We start from the raw sequence: 14,529 nt of genomic DNA, 5'->3' as shown, positions 1-14,529 counted from the left end.
GTTTCAGTTTGCGTCATCTCGTGAGTTCATGGTCAGAAATATTAAGTCAAAAAGTAAAGGAGAGCAAGGCGAAAAAAGATTAGAAAACAATTCCTGTAACTTGGAAACAGATTAGTAACAAAATTCAGCGCCCAACGTTTGGCTCGAACCCACGACCCTCAGATTAAATGTCTCATGCTCTACCGACTGAGCTAGCCGCGCAGACAGCACCCGTTTCAGTTTGCGTCACCCCGTGCGTTCATGGTCATAAAGCTTAAGTCAAAGAACGAAGGAGAAGGAGGCGAAGAAAGATAGGAAAACTATTCCTGTAACATGGGAACAGATCAGTGAAAAAATTCAGCGTCCAATGTGGGGCTCGAACCAAGAGCCGGAGATTAAAAGTCTCATGCTCTACCGACTGAGCTAGCCGGGCAGACAGGCCCTGTTTCAGTTTGCGTCACCCCATGCGTTCATGGTCAGAAAGTTTAAGTCAAAGAGCGAAGGAGAGGAAGGCGAAGAAAGATCGGAGAACAATCCGTAGAACAGATAAATAAAAAAGTGCAGCGCCAAACGTGGGGCTTGAACCCACGACTCTAAGGTCAAAAGTCTCATGCTTTACCGGCTGAGCTAGCCGGGCAGACAGCACCGGTTTCAGTTTGCGTCATCTTGTGCGTTCATGGTCAGAAAGAATAAGTCAAACAGCGAAGGAGAGGAAGGCGTAGATAGATTGGAAAACAATCCGTGTAACATGGGAACAGATCAGTAAAAAAAATGCAGCGCCCAACTTGAAGCTTGAACCAACGATTCTGAGAATAAACGTCTCATGCTCTAGCGACTGAGCTAGCCGGGCGGACAGTACCGGTTTAAGTTTGCGTCATCCCGTGCGTTCATGGTCAGAAAGCTTAAGTCGCAGAGCGAAAAAGAGGAAGCCGAAGAAATATTGGAAAACAATTCCTGTAACATGGCAAAAAATCAGTTAAAAAATGCAGCGCCCATCTTGGGGCTCGAACCCGCGGCACTGATATTATTAGTCTCATGCTCTACCGACTGAGCTAGCCAGGCGGACAGTACCCGTTTCAGTTTGCGTGATCTTGTGCGTTCATTGTCAGAGAGATTAAGTAAAAGAGTGAAGGAGAGGAAGGCGAAGAAAGATTAGAAAACAATTGCTGTAACGTGAACACAGATTAGTAAAAAAATTCAGCGCCCAACGTTTGGCTCGAACCCACGACCCGGAGATTAAATGTTTCATCCTCTACCGACTGAGCTAGCCGGGCAGACAGCACCCGTTTCAGTTTGCATCAGCCCGTGCGTTCATGGTCAGAAAGCTTAAGTCAAAGAGCGAAGGAGAAGGAGGCGAAGAAAGATTGGAAAACAATCCGTCTAACATGGGAGCAGATCAGTAAAAAAACACAGCGCCCAAATTAGGGCTTCAACCCACGACTCCGAGATTAAAAGCCTCATGCTCTACCAACTGACCTAGCCGGGCAGACAGCACCCGTTTCAGTTTGCTTCACCCCGTGTGTTCATGGTCAGAAAGATTAAGTCAAAAAGCGAAGGAGAGAAGGCGAAGAAATATTGGAAAACAATTCCTGTAACATGGCAACAGATTAGTAAAAAAATTCAGCGCCCAACGTGGGGCTCGAACCAACGACCTTGAGATTAAAAGTCTCATGCTCTATGGACTGAGCTAGCCGGGCAGACGGCCCCCGTTTATGTTGCGTCACCCCGTTCGTTCATGGTCAAAAAGTTTAAGTCAAAGAGCAAAGGAGGGGAAGGCGAAGAAAGATTGGAAAACAATCCCTGTAATATGGGAACAGATCAATAAGAAATGCAGCGCCCAACGTGCGGCTCGAACCTACGACCCTGAGATTAAAAGTCTCATGCTCTACCGACTGAGCTAGCCGGGCGGACAGTTCGCGTTTCAGTTTGCGTCATCCCGTGCGTTCATGGTCAGAAAGCTTAAGGCACAGAGCGAAAGAGAGGAAGGCGAAGGAAGATTGGAAAACAATCCGTGTAACATGGGAACAGATCAGTAAAAAAAATGCAGCGCCCAACTTGGGGCTCGAACCCGCGGCCCTGAGATTATTAGTCTCATGCTCTACCAACTGACCTTGCCGGGCAGACAGCAACCGTTTCAGTTTGGTTCACCCCGTGTGTTAATGGTCAGAAAGATTAATTCAAAGAGCGAAGGAGAAGAAGGCAAAGAAAGATTGGAAAACGATTCCTGTAACATGGGAAACGATCAGTAAAAAAATTCAGCGCCCAACGTGGGGCTCGAACCCGCGGCCCTGAGATTATTAGTCTCATGCTTTACCGACTTAGCTAGCCGGGCGGACAGTACCCGTTTCAGTTTGCGTAATCTCGTGCGTTCATGGTCAGAAAGATTAAGTCAAAGAGTGAAGGAGAGGAAGGCGAAGAAAAATTGGAAAACAATCCGTGTAACATGGGAACAGATCAGTAAAAAATGCAGTGCCCAACGTGGGGCTCGAACCCACGACCCTGAGATTATTAGTCTCATGCTCTACCGACTGAGCTAGCCGGGCGGACAGCACCCGTTTCAGTTTGCGTCACCCCGTGCGTTGATGGTCAGAAAGCTTAAGTCAAAGAGCAAAGGGGAAGGAGGCGAAGAAAGATTGGAAAACAATCCGTGTAACATGGGAACAGATCAGTAAAAAAACCAGCGCCCAACGTGGGGCTGGTACCAACGACTCTGATATAAAAGCCTCATGCTCTACCAACTGCGCTAGCCGAGCAGACAGCACCCGTTTCAGTTTGCGTCATCTCGTGCGTTCATGGTCAGAAAGATTAAGTGAAACAGCGAAGGAGAGGAAGGCGTAGATAGATTGGAAAACAATCCGTGTAACATGGCAACAGATCAGTAAAAAATGCAGCGCCCAACGTGGGGCTCGAACCTACGACCTTGAGATTAAAAGTCTCATGCTCTATGGACTGAGCTAGCCGGGCGGACAGTTCGCGTTTCAGTTTGCGTCATCCCGTGCGTTGATGGTCAGAAAGCTTAAGTCACAGAGCGAAAGAGAGGAAGGCGAAGGAAGATTGGAAAAGAATCCGTGTAACATGGGAACAGATCAGTAAAAAAATGCAGCGCCCAACTTGGGGCTTGAACCAACGATTCTGAGATTAAAAGTCTTATGCTCTACCGACTGAGCTAGCCGGGCGGACAGTACGTGTTTCAGTTTGCGTCATCCCGTGCGTTCATGGTCAGAAAGCTTAAGTCACAGAGCGAAAAAGAGGAAGGCGAAGGAAGATTGGAAAACAATCCGTGTAACATGGGAACAGATCAGTAAAAAAATGCAGCGCCCAACGTGGGGCTCGAACCCACGACCCTGAGAATAAAAGTCTCATGCTCTACCGACTAAGCTAGCCGGGCAGACAGCACCCCTTTCACTTTGCGTCCCCGCGTGCGTTCACGGTCATAAAGCTTAAGTCACAGAGCGAAAGAGAGGAAGGCGAAAGAAGATTGGAAAACAATCCGTGTAACATGGGCACAGATCAGTAAAAAAATGCAGCGCCCAACGTGGGGCTTGAACCCGCGGCCCTGAGATTATTAGTCTCATGCTTTACCGACTGAGCTAGCCGGGCGGACAGTGCCCGTTTCAGTTTGCGTAATCTCGTGCGTTCATGGTCAGAAAGATTAAGTCAAAAAGTGAAGGAGAGGAAGGCGAAGAAAGATTGCAAAATAATCCGTGTAACATGGGAACAGATCAGTAAAAAATGCAGTGCCCAACGTGGGGCTCGAACCCACGGCCCTGAGATTATTAGTCTCATGCTCTACCGACTGAGCTAGCCGGGCGGACAGTACCCGTTTCAGTTTTTGTCATCTCGTGCGTTCATGGTCAGAAAGATTAAGTCAAAGAGTGAAGGACAGGAAGGTAAGAAAGATTAGAAAACAATTTCTGTAACATGGCAACAGATTAGTAAAAAAATTCAGCGCCCAACGTTTGGCTCGAAAACACGACCCGGAGATTAAATGGCTCATGCTCTACCGACTGAGCTAGCCGGGCGGACAGTACCCGTTTCAGTTAGCGTCATCTTGTGCGTTCATGGCCAGAAAGCTCAAGTCAAAGAGCGAATGAGAAGGAGGCGAAGAAAGATTGGAAAACAATCCGTCTAACATGGGAGCAGATCAGTAAAAAAACACAGCGCCCAAATTAGGGCTTCAACCCACGACTCCGAGAATAAAAGCCTCATGCTCTACCAACTGAGCTAGCCGGGCAGACAGCAACCGTTTCAGTTTGCTTCACCCCGTGTGTTAATGGTCAGAAAGCTTAAGTCACACAGCGAAAGAGAGGAAGGCGAAGGAAGATTGGAAAACAATCCGTGTAACATGGGAACAGATGAGTAAAAAAATGCAGCGCCCAACTTGGGGCTGGAACCAACGACTCTGATATAAAAGCCTCATGCTCTACCAACTGACCTAGCCGTGCAGACAGCACCCGTTTCAGTTTGCTTCACCCCGTGTGTTCATGGTCAAAAAGAATAAGTCAAAAAGCGAAGGAGAGAAGGCGAAGAAATATTGGAAAACAATTCCTGTAACATGGCAACAGATTAGTAAAAAATTCAGCGCCCAACGTTTGGCTCGAAAACACGACCCGGAGATTAAATGTCTCATGCTCTACCGACTGAGCTAGCTGGGCGGACAGTATTCGTTTCAGTTTGCGTCATCTCGTGCGTTCATGGTCAGAAAGATTAAGTCACAGAGCGAAAGAGAGGAAGGCGCAAGAAGATTGGAAAACAATCCGTGTAACATGGGCACAGATCAGTAAAAAAATGCAGCGCCCAATGTTGGGCTCGAACCCACGACCCTGAGATTAAAAGTCTCATGCTCTACCGACTGAGCTAGCCAGGCTTTTTTTTTTTTTCTTTATTGCCTTTTAATAACCACAAGCAAAGGAAATACATACAAAATATGTACACTTACTAAAACACCAGCTTCAACTTGGCCAGTGCACTTGGTTTAAAAAGGCTTCACAGAAGCCAATTGGTCGAGCACAGGTAACCACTCGGGGGGTTCAGGCAGCGCTTTAAACATGTCTCGTGTATACAGCATACTCTCAACAAAATAGTCTCTCGCTGAACGTGCGTCTACACGCATATGTCGAACATCCATTCTTGTCCTCCACACACTATGCATGCAAAGCAACATTAACATGTCACTCGGCACTTCCCCTGCAGCTGCACACGGAAGAAAACGGATTCCAAAAGCGTTGATAGGTAGTTCTTTTTTTATAGTCCGTTGTAGTACGTCCCACAAGAACACAGCATCATGGCAGTCGAGAAAGATATGATTTATCGTTTCTGGTTTGCCGCAGATTAGACAGTTGACGGACCACGGTACAAAAAGCCCTTTACTTTTTAGCCATGGCAGTACAGGGAGAGTGCCGGTATGCACTTGAAAGAAGAATGTTTTGACAGAGGGTCTGACCGGCATTCTCTTAACACGTTTAAACACGTCACGCTCAGAACCTAGCCTGCACGAAGCTCGGTAGACGGGCACTGGCAGGAAGACATCAAGAAGGTCACGATACAGTTTCTTTTTAGTCACGTCGGACAAGTATTCGTACGAAAATCTTTCCTTGAGCAGGCGTGTAGCTGTAACTACTTCTCGCAAATAAGGACTGAGTGGTCCAGCTTCGAAGGAAAAAGATGACACGACGAAATCAGATAAGGGGGTCTGCAGTCTTGCTTGGATCACAGTTCTCAAGAAATTGTCAGTTTGATCTCGAGCGAACATGAATCTGCTCACCAACTGCTTAAAAAACAAATGCAAAAGCCCCAGACCACCATATTTTACCCTATGAAATAAATTGCACCGGCTCGTGCGCTCCCACTGCGACCCCCATATAAAGGTCGCGAATACTCGGTGCATTTTCTGGACCGAAGTGCGGGTCATGGTTAACACTTGTAATACATAAAACACTTTTGCAATCAGAAATACATTGCACACGGACGCTTTTGCAAACATTGATAAATTGCGACCTCCCCACTTATCAGTACAATTTTTAATGCGTTGACGTTCCTCAGACCAATACTCCGTAGCATTGCGGTAGTGATCCAAAGGCACACCGAGGTACTTTCCGGGCATGATTTTCCAATTCATGTTACAGTAAACTTCGGGTGTGCTTTGCCACTGGCCATGCCAAACGCCTAGACATTTTGGCCAACTGATTGCGCTGCCCGTTGCTGCACAGAATTCCCTAGCTATTCGTACAACTTCTTGCACACTTTCTTTGTCACTGCAAAACACTGCGACGTCATCAGCATAGGCTAAAATTCTAATTCCACTGGTCAGAAACGTATACCCTCTTATACTTGGTGATGCAAGTATTCGTAAACAGAAGGGCTCTAAGTAAAGCGCGAAAAGGAGTGGCGACAAGGCACAACCTTGCTTCACGCTCGAGCGCACAGGAATTGAAGCACTTACTTCTTTGTTGATTACTAAATTAGCCCTGCAGTCATGATACACCATTCTAACGCCTTCTGTAATGACAGTTCCTACATTCACATGTTCCAGCAATAAAAACAAAATTTCATGTACGACTTTATCGAACGCTTTGTGCAGGTCTAGCTGAATCATGGCCACGCGGTCATTATTTGCATCACAGCATTCTAGAATACTTCTGGTTACGTGTATATTTGTGAATATGGTTCTGCCCTTAATCCCACATGTCTGATGCGGGCCGACAAGGGATGTGACAACACTTTGGAGCCGTCTTGCTAGGACCTTCGTGTATATTTTATAGTCAGTGTTGCTCAAACTGATAGGTCGGTAGGATTCCACTGAAAGTAGCTTTGCGGGGTCATCAGTTTTGGGGATTAATACTACGTGTGCTGTCCTAAATGAATGAGGTGTTTGCTGCTTGTCGTAGCATTCTCTGATCACTCGGTGTAATGCCAGTGCCATTTCTGTCTTAAAAAATTTGTATATGGCAGCACCAAGCCCATCCGGCCCTGGTGACTTGCCGTTACCCAGGTTATCTATAGCTGATTCAATTTCTGCCACAGTGATTTCTACTTCCAGTAGCTCCCGCTCAGAGTCTTCCAATCTCGGCATAAGGGTCAGAAAGTCCTCTTTGAATCGTTCGGGGTCATTGATTGTATGGCTAAGGAGTTGCGTATAAAACTCGACAAAGGCGTGCTTTATCTGTTCGCGGTCCCGGGTAATGTAATTGCGGTATCGAATTTCATTTATCTCTTTGTTTGCTGCATGTTTCTTTTCTTCACTGAGCACCCGCTTAGTGGGCGTTTCACCCATCCACAGCCGTTCAGTGCGAGCCCTTATCATTGCTCCGCGGTACTTTTCGTCGTCGATGAATTCGAGCTTTGCTTTCGCCTCCTTTATTTCTTTCTTAAATTTTCCCGGCACTTCATTTTCTACGCTTAACATGTAGTCTAGTTCGCTTTGTAACTGCCTCTCTTGTTGCCTTTCCCGATTACGTAATACACAGGCTCTTTCAATCGCTATCATCTTTATATCACACTTCATTTGCTCCCACACAGCTATGAAGTTATTGGTCTCCAAACGAAGAGCATTTGAAAGACATTCTTTGGTTTTTGTGACAAATATTTCATCTTGCAGCAGCTTTTCATTAATTTTCCATAGAAACCAATTAAACTTCGCAGCCTTACGTTTTTCGCCAATGTTGACCTTGACCAGACAATGATCACTAAAACTAAGATGTTGAATTTGATAAGATGAGCATAGTGGCACCAACTTTGCCGACAAATATATTCTGTCTAACCTCGCGTGCGAATGACCTTGAAAGTGCGTATATCCTACTTCACCCTCTCGCGTCATTACATAACCGACATCTTCCAGCCCTGTCTCGTTCACTATTTTATTCAATAGCTCAGCGCTTCTATCGCGCACATTGAAGCTCGTTGTCTTATCCTCAGCTCTACAGACACAATTGAAGTCCCCTAGAACCACAACATTTCTTTCCGTTTTCAAGAATCCTTCAATCGCTCTGAAAAAAAATTCCCGTTCGTGCGATCTATTCGGTGCATAAACACACACAACGCGCCAAGGCATTCCAGAAACACTGAAGTCGCACACAACCAGCCTACCGCTATCGCAGGTAGACACATTTTCAACAACCGCGATACTACTACGTATGAAAACGACACAGCCTCCTGACCGCCCAACAGCATGACAAACGCAGACATTGTACCTAGAGCGAAAAACTTGAACCATTTGCTCCGTTTGTTCTTCACTTTCCATTTTAGTTTCTTGTACAGCCAGGAGGTCTATGTCGTTTTCTAACAAAATGCGACTAATCTGGCATTGTCTCCTGCGCGAACACAGGCCTCTTGAGTTCAACGTCGCGATGCAAATACCAGTTTTAAAGTTAGTCGCCATTTCTTGAAGGTTGTTTCGTCAGGTGTCATACTCACGTCGCAACAGTGGTTGCGTGTGCTCAGCGTAGAAAGCCTCGGAACGTCTCCTCCGCTACGGCGGGGCCGACGTTTGAGTGCCCCTACGGTCAGGAGACAGGTTTGGTCGTGGTTTAAAGGTAGGCCGACGACCAGTCGCCGTCTTTGTTGGAGGTTCATTGATGGCCGACGTGTCAACATTTCCGGTACGGTCAGGTGTTTCACGAGCTCGCTTAAAAGCGATAGCACCGGCCTTGGTCATCTCGGCGTCCGTTGCTTCCGGGCCGCCCTCTCGCGCAGCTGAAGATGACTTGCTCGCTGCTGTAGCGTCGTTCTCTACTGCTGCCGTGTCTAAATTCGTTCCTGGCGCACCAGAGTGCTTGTCTCCTTTATTGGTAGATTCCAGTGCGGCCCCAGAAGACTGTTCAGGGGGCGTGGCAGGGCCTTCCGTATAACCGTCTTCCCTGCTCGCTTCTTCGGCATCCACGGCATCCATCAGGTGTTCAGACACTTCGTCTGTTTGGCCTGGGCCCGCAATGCTGGCGTACGACCTCACACAATGGGCGTCATCGTGGCCATAGCGACGACAGACCCCACAGCGCGGCACGCGGCAATCCCGTCGAATGTGTCCGATAGCCCGGCATCGGAGGCATAGCGGTGCTCTGCCAGGAATTACGACGAGCGCCATATCCTCCGCAACTCGCAGTTGGTGTGGCAGGTCGTCCACGGACACGCCCGCGTGTAGCCTCAGCGTGACCGACCGCGTGGTTGAACCTTTATCATTGCAACCCTGCACCTTCCATTTATCTCTGCTTATCTCGGTCACTTTTCCGTAGGGCGTTAAGGCGACTCGCACAGCCTCGTCCGGCACGCCATGAAGAAGCCAGTACAACTTCAGCCGCACACCTCGATCACGGGGGTCAACCACCATACAGCGATGGTCCTTTAGATCAAAAGACTCCGCCGCCAGCATCTTCTTTTTACCCTCATCATCCTTGAACGTCACTGCCCATACATGATTCATTTGGTATGCCCCTAGGGCAACCACTTCCGGCAGCAGTGAAAGACGAGCAAGGCTGTCTCGGACATGCTCCACTCGATATGGCCTGGCTTTCAAGTTTCCGTGCAAAAAAACCGTGTGCAAAACGGAATCACCTGAAGGCAGCTGAGGCAGAACAACCTGGAAATCTTCGCCTGGCTTTTCGGTACACCTGATACCGCGGCCCACACGGGCCGCTGAAACCGCCCCTACGCGGGAGCACATGATAAACACGTCCGTTCACTGTCGTGGCCGGAAGTGGAATCCACTGAGCTAGCCAGGCAGACAGCACCCGTTTCAGGTTGCGTCATCTCGTGCGTTCATGGTCAGAAAGATTAAGTGAAACAGCGAAGGAGAGGAAGGCGTAGATAGATTGGAAAACAATCCGTGTAACATGGCAACAGATCAGTAAAAAATGCAGCGCCCAAAGTGGGGCTCGAACCAACGACCTTGAGAATAAAAGTCTCATGCTCTATGGACTGAGCTAGCCGGGCCGACGGCCCCCGTTTATGTTGCGTCACCACGTTCGTTCATGGTCAAAAAGTTTAAGTCAAAGAGCAAAGGAGAGGAAGGCGAAGAAAGATTGGAAAACAATCCCTGTAATATGGGAACAGATCAATAAGAAATGCAACGCCCAACGTGCGGCTCGAACTTACGACCCTGAGATTAAAAGTCTCATGCTCTACCGACTGAGCTCGCCGGGCGGACAGTTCGCGTTTCAGTTTGCGTCATCCCGTGCGTTCATGGTCAGAAAGCTTAAGTCACAGAGCGAAAGAGAGGAAGGCGAAGGAAGAAAGATTGGAAAACGATTCCTGTAACATGGGAAACGATCAGTAAAAAAATTCAGCGCCCAACGTGGGGCTCGAACCCACGACCCTGAGAATAAAAGTCTCATGCTCTACCGACTGAGCTAGCCGGGCGGACAGTACGTGTTTCAGTTTGCGTCATCCCGTGTGTTCATGGTCAGAAAGCTTAAGTCACAGAGCGAAAAAGAGGAAGGCGAAGGAAGATTGGAAAACAATCCGTGTAACATGGGAACAGATCAGTAAAAAAATGCAGCGCCCAACTTAGGGCTCGAAGCAACGATTCTGAGATTAAAAGTCTCATGCTCTAGCGACTGAGCTAGCCGGGCGGAAAGTACCCGTTTCAGTTTGCGTCATTTCGTGTGTTCATGGTCAGAAAGATTAAGTGAAACAGCGAAGGAGAAGAAGGCGTAGATAGATTGGAAAACAATCCGTGTAACATGGCAACAGATCAGTAAAAAATGCAGTGCCCAACGTGGGGCTCGAACCTACGACCTTGAGATTAAAAGTCTCATGCTCTATGGACTGAGCTAGCCGGGCAGACGGCCCCCGTTTATGTTGCGTCACCCCGTTCGTTCATGGTCAAAATTTTAAGTCAAAGAGCAAAGGAGAGGAATGCGAAGAAAGATTGGAAAACAATCCCTGTAATATGGGAACAGATCAATAAGAAATGCAGCGCCCAACGTGCGGCTCGAACTTACGACCCTGAGATTAAAAGTCTCATGCTCTACCGACTGAGCTAGCCGGGCGGACAGTTCGCGTTTCAGTTTGCGTCATCCCGTGCGTTCATGGTCAGAAAGCTTAAGTCACAGAGTGAAAGAGAGGAAGGCGAAGGAAGATTGGAAAACAATCCGTGTAACTTGGGAACAGATCAGTAAAAAAATGCAGCGCCCAACTTGGGGCTTGAACCAACGATTCTGAGATTAAAAGTCTCATGCTCTAGCGACTGAGCTAGCGAGGCGGACAGTACCCGTTTCAGTTTGCGTCATCCCGTGCGTTCATGGTCAGAAAGCTTAAGTCGCTGAGCGAAAGAGAGGAAGGCGAATGAAGATTAGAAAACAATCCGTGTAACAAGAGAACAGATCAGTAAGAAAATGCAGTGCTCATCTTGGGGCTCGAACCCGCGGCCCTGAGATTATTAGTCTCATGCTCTACCGACTGAGCTAGCCGGGCGGACAGTACGTGTTTCAGTTTGCGTCATCCCGTGCGTTCATGGTCAGAAAGCTTAAGTCACAGAGCGAAAAAGAGGAAGGCGAAGGAAGATTGGAAAACAATCCGTGTAACATGGGAACAGATCAGTAAAAAAATGCAGCGCCCAACTTAGGGCTTGAACAAACGATTCTGAGATTAAAAGTCTCATGCTCTAGCGACTGAGCTAGCCGGGCGGACAGTACCCGTTTCAGTTTGCGTCATTTCGTGTGCTCATGGTCAGAAATCTTAAGTCACAGAGCGAAAGACAGGAAGGCGAAGGAAGATTGGAAAACAATCCGTGTAACAAGGGAACAGATGAGTAAAAAAATGCAGCGCCCAACTTGGGGCTGGGACCAACGACTCTGATATAAAAGCCTCATGCTCTACCAACTGAGCTAGCCGGGCAGCCCGCACCCGTTTCAGTTTGCTTCACCCCGTGTGTTCATGGTCAGAAAGATTAAGTCAAAAAGCGAAGGAGAGGAAGGCGAAGAAATATTGAAAAACAATTCCTGTAACATGGCAACAGATCAGTAAAAAATTTGGCGCCCATCGTGGGGCTCGAACCCACAACCCTGAGATTAAAAGTATCATGCTCTACCGACTGAGCTAGCCGGGCAGACAGTACCCGTTCCAGTTTGCGTAATCCCGTGCGTTCAAGGTCAGAAAGCTTAAGTCACAGAGCGAAAGAGAGGAAGGTGCAAGAAGATTGGAAAACAATCCGTGTAACATGGGCACAGATCAGTAAAAAAATGCAGCGCCCAACGTGGGGCTCGAATCCACGACCCTGAGATTATTAGTTTCATGCTCTACCGACTGAGCTAGCCGGGCGGACAGTACCCGTTTCAGTTTGCGTCATCTCGTGCGTTCATGGTCAGAAAGATTAAGTCAAAAAGTAAAGGAGAGGAAGGCGAAAAAAGATTAGAAAACAATTCCTGTAACTTGGAAACAGATTAGTAACAAAATTCAGCGCCCAACGTTTGGCTCGAACTCACGACCCGGAGATTAAATGTCTCATGCTCTACCGACTGAGCTAGCCGGGCGGACAGTACCCGTTTCAGTTTGCGTCATCTTGTGCGTTCATGGTCAGAAAGCTTAAGTCGCAGAGCGAAAGAGAGGAAGGCGAATGAAGATTAGAAAACAATCCGTGTAACAAGAGAACAGATCAGTAAAAAAATGCAGTGCCCATCTTGGGACTCGAACACGCGGCCCTGAGATTATTAGTCTCATGCTCTACCGACTGAGCTAGCCGGGCAGACAGCAACCGTTTCAGTTTCGTTCACCCCGTGTGTTAATGGCCGGAAAGATTAAGTCAAAGAGCGAAGGAGAAGAAGGCAAAGAAAGATTGGAAAACGATTCCTGTAACATGGGATACGATCAGTAAAAAAATTCAGCGCCCAACGTGGGGCTCGAACCCACCACCCTGAGAATAAAAGTCTCATGCTCTACCGACTGAGCTAGCCGGGCGGACAGTACGTGTTTCAGTTTGCGTCATCCCGTGCGTTCATGGTCAGAAAGCTTAAGTCACAGAGCGAAAAAGAGGAAGGCGAAGGAAGATTGGAGAACAATCCGTGTAACATGGGCACAGATCAGTAAAAAAATGCAGCACCCAATGTGGGGCTCGAACCCACGACCCTGAGATTAAAAGTCTCATGCTCCACCGACTGAGCTAGCCGGGCAGACAGCACCCGTTTCAGTTTGCGTCATCTCGTGCTTTCATGGTCAGAAAGATTAAGTGAAACAGCGAAGGAGAGGAAGGCGTAGATAGATTGGAAAACAATCCGTGTAACATGGCAACAAATCAGTAAAAAATGCAGCGCCCAACGTGGGGCTCGAACCTACGACCTTGAGATTAAAAGTCTCGAGCTCTATGGACTGAGCTAGCCGGGCAGATGGCCCCCGTTTATGTTGCGTCACCCCGTTCGTTCATGATCAAAAAGTTTAAGTCAAAGAGCGAAGGAGAGGAAGGCGAAGAAAGTCTCATGCTCTACCGACTGAGCTAGCCGGGCAGACAGGCCCTGTTTCAGTTTGCGTCACCCCATGCGTTCATGGTCAGAAAGCTTAAGTCGCAGAGCGAAAGAGAGGAAGGCGAATGAAGATTAGAAAACAATCCGTGTAACAAGAGAACAGATCAGTAAAAAAATGCAGTGCCCATCTTGGGACTCGAACCCGCGGCCCTGAGATTATTAGTCTCATGCTCTACCGACTGAGCTAGCCGGGCGGACAGTATTCGTTCGAGTTTGCGTCATCTCGTGCGTTCATGGTCAGAAAGATTAAGTCAAAGAGCGAAGGAGAGGAAGGCGAAGATATATTAGAAAACAATTCTTGTAACATGGCAACAGATCAGTAAAAAATGCAGCGCCCAACGTGGGGCTCGAACCCGCGGCCCTGAGATTATTAGTCTCATGCTCTACCGACTGAGCTAGCCAGGCGGACAGTACCCGTTTCAGTTTGCGTGATCTTGTGCGTTCATGGTCAGAGAGATTAAGTCAAAGAGTGAAGGAGAGGAAGGCGAAGAAAGATTAGAAAACAATTGCTGGAACATGAACACAGATTAGTAAAAAAATTCAGCGCCCAACGTTTGGCTCGAACCCACGACCCGGAGATTAAATGTTTCATCCTCTACCGACTGAGCTAGCCGAACAGACAGCACCCGTTTCAGTTTGCATCAGCCCGTGCGTTCATGGTCAGAAAGCTTAAGTCAAAGAGCGAAGGAGAAGGAGGCGAAGAAAGATTGGAAAACAATCCGTCTAACATGGGAGCAGATCAGTAAAATAACACAGCGCCTAAATTAGGGCTTCAACCCACGACTCCGAGATTAAAAGCCTCATGCTCTACCAACTGACCTAGCCGGGCAGACAGCACCCGTTTCAGTTTGCTTCACCCCGTGTGTTCATGGTCAGAAAGATTAAGTCAAAAAGCGAAGGAGAGAAGGCGAAGAAATATTGGAAAACAATTCCTGTAACATGGCAACAGATTAGTAAAAAAATTCAGCGCCCAACGTTTGGCTCGAAAACACGACCCGGGGATTAAATGTCTCATGCTCTACCGACTGAGCTAGCCGGGCGGACAGTACCCGTTTCAGTTTGCGTCATCTTGTGCGTTCATGGTCAGAGAGAATAAGTCAAA

At 47.8% G+C, this 14,529-nt stretch overlaps 2 protein-coding genes and 22 non-coding genes across 24 annotated transcripts in view; all 24 read right to left on the bottom strand.

Moving 5' to 3' along the window:
• LOC119176671 (unextended protein) overlaps positions 1–14,529 on the bottom strand; it is a 418,752-nt gene that overhangs the window by 178,863 nt on the left and 225,360 nt on the right. The gene's annotated exons all lie outside the window — the stretch shown is intronic.
• Positions 1,604–1,676, bottom strand: TRNAK-UUU (transfer RNA lysine (anticodon UUU)). The gene has a single exon. It is a non-coding gene; the product is annotated as a tRNA-Lys (tRNA).
• Positions 1,814–1,886, bottom strand: TRNAK-UUU (transfer RNA lysine (anticodon UUU)). Its single transcript has one exon. It is a non-coding gene; the product is annotated as a tRNA-Lys (tRNA).
• On the bottom strand, positions 2,239–2,311 carry TRNAI-AAU (transfer RNA isoleucine (anticodon AAU)). Its single transcript has one exon. It is a non-coding gene; the product is annotated as a tRNA-Ile (tRNA).
• Positions 2,450–2,522, bottom strand: TRNAI-AAU (transfer RNA isoleucine (anticodon AAU)). Its single transcript has one exon. It is a non-coding gene; the product is annotated as a tRNA-Ile (tRNA).
• TRNAK-UUU (transfer RNA lysine (anticodon UUU)) lies at positions 2,871–2,943 on the bottom strand. Its single transcript has one exon. It is a non-coding gene; the product is annotated as a tRNA-Lys (tRNA).
• Positions 3,295–3,367, bottom strand: TRNAK-UUU (transfer RNA lysine (anticodon UUU)). Its single transcript has one exon. It is a non-coding gene; the product is annotated as a tRNA-Lys (tRNA).
• Positions 3,507–3,579, bottom strand: TRNAI-AAU (transfer RNA isoleucine (anticodon AAU)). The gene has a single exon. It is a non-coding gene; the product is annotated as a tRNA-Ile (tRNA).
• On the bottom strand, positions 3,718–3,790 carry TRNAI-AAU (transfer RNA isoleucine (anticodon AAU)). Its single transcript has one exon. It is a non-coding gene; the product is annotated as a tRNA-Ile (tRNA).
• Positions 4,774–4,846, bottom strand: TRNAK-UUU (transfer RNA lysine (anticodon UUU)). The gene has a single exon. It is a non-coding gene; the product is annotated as a tRNA-Lys (tRNA).
• On the bottom strand, positions 7,931–9,767 carry LOC142776886 (uncharacterized). The gene has a single exon (XM_075881220.1). It carries the CDS (start codon positions 9,632–9,634, stop codon positions 8,447–8,449), a length of 1,188 nt encoding a protein of 395 aa, XP_075737335.1. The 5' UTR covers positions 9,635–9,767; the 3' UTR covers positions 7,931–8,446.
• TRNAK-UUU (transfer RNA lysine (anticodon UUU)) lies at positions 9,831–9,903 on the bottom strand. The gene has a single exon. It is a non-coding gene; the product is annotated as a tRNA-Lys (tRNA).
• On the bottom strand, positions 10,041–10,113 carry TRNAK-UUU (transfer RNA lysine (anticodon UUU)). Its single transcript has one exon. It is a non-coding gene; the product is annotated as a tRNA-Lys (tRNA).
• Positions 10,257–10,329, bottom strand: TRNAK-UUU (transfer RNA lysine (anticodon UUU)). Its single transcript has one exon. It is a non-coding gene; the product is annotated as a tRNA-Lys (tRNA).
• On the bottom strand, positions 10,680–10,752 carry TRNAK-UUU (transfer RNA lysine (anticodon UUU)). The gene has a single exon. It is a non-coding gene; the product is annotated as a tRNA-Lys (tRNA).
• Positions 10,889–10,961, bottom strand: TRNAK-UUU (transfer RNA lysine (anticodon UUU)). The gene has a single exon. It is a non-coding gene; the product is annotated as a tRNA-Lys (tRNA).
• Positions 11,313–11,385, bottom strand: TRNAI-AAU (transfer RNA isoleucine (anticodon AAU)). Its single transcript has one exon. It is a non-coding gene; the product is annotated as a tRNA-Ile (tRNA).
• On the bottom strand, positions 11,947–12,019 carry TRNAK-UUU (transfer RNA lysine (anticodon UUU)). The gene has a single exon. It is a non-coding gene; the product is annotated as a tRNA-Lys (tRNA).
• TRNAI-AAU (transfer RNA isoleucine (anticodon AAU)) lies at positions 12,159–12,231 on the bottom strand. Its single transcript has one exon. It is a non-coding gene; the product is annotated as a tRNA-Ile (tRNA).
• On the bottom strand, positions 12,795–12,867 carry TRNAK-UUU (transfer RNA lysine (anticodon UUU)). Its single transcript has one exon. It is a non-coding gene; the product is annotated as a tRNA-Lys (tRNA).
• TRNAK-UUU (transfer RNA lysine (anticodon UUU)) lies at positions 13,007–13,079 on the bottom strand. The gene has a single exon. It is a non-coding gene; the product is annotated as a tRNA-Lys (tRNA).
• Positions 13,218–13,409, bottom strand: TRNAE-UUC (transfer RNA glutamic acid (anticodon UUC)). Its single transcript has 2 exons — positions 13,373–13,409; positions 13,218–13,253 (listed from the first exon to the last, which is right to left on the bottom strand). It is a non-coding gene; the product is annotated as a tRNA-Glu (tRNA).
• TRNAI-AAU (transfer RNA isoleucine (anticodon AAU)) lies at positions 13,549–13,621 on the bottom strand. Its single transcript has one exon. It is a non-coding gene; the product is annotated as a tRNA-Ile (tRNA).
• Positions 13,760–13,832, bottom strand: TRNAI-AAU (transfer RNA isoleucine (anticodon AAU)). Its single transcript has one exon. It is a non-coding gene; the product is annotated as a tRNA-Ile (tRNA).

This window comes from Rhipicephalus microplus, chromosome X (assembly GCF_043290135.1).
Source record: "Rhipicephalus microplus isolate Deutch F79 chromosome X, USDA_Rmic, whole genome shotgun sequence".
Lineage (NCBI taxonomy): Eukaryota > Metazoa > Arthropoda > Arachnida > Ixodida > Ixodidae > Rhipicephalus > Rhipicephalus microplus.
This window is presented reverse-complemented; position numbering and strand designations above follow the sequence as displayed.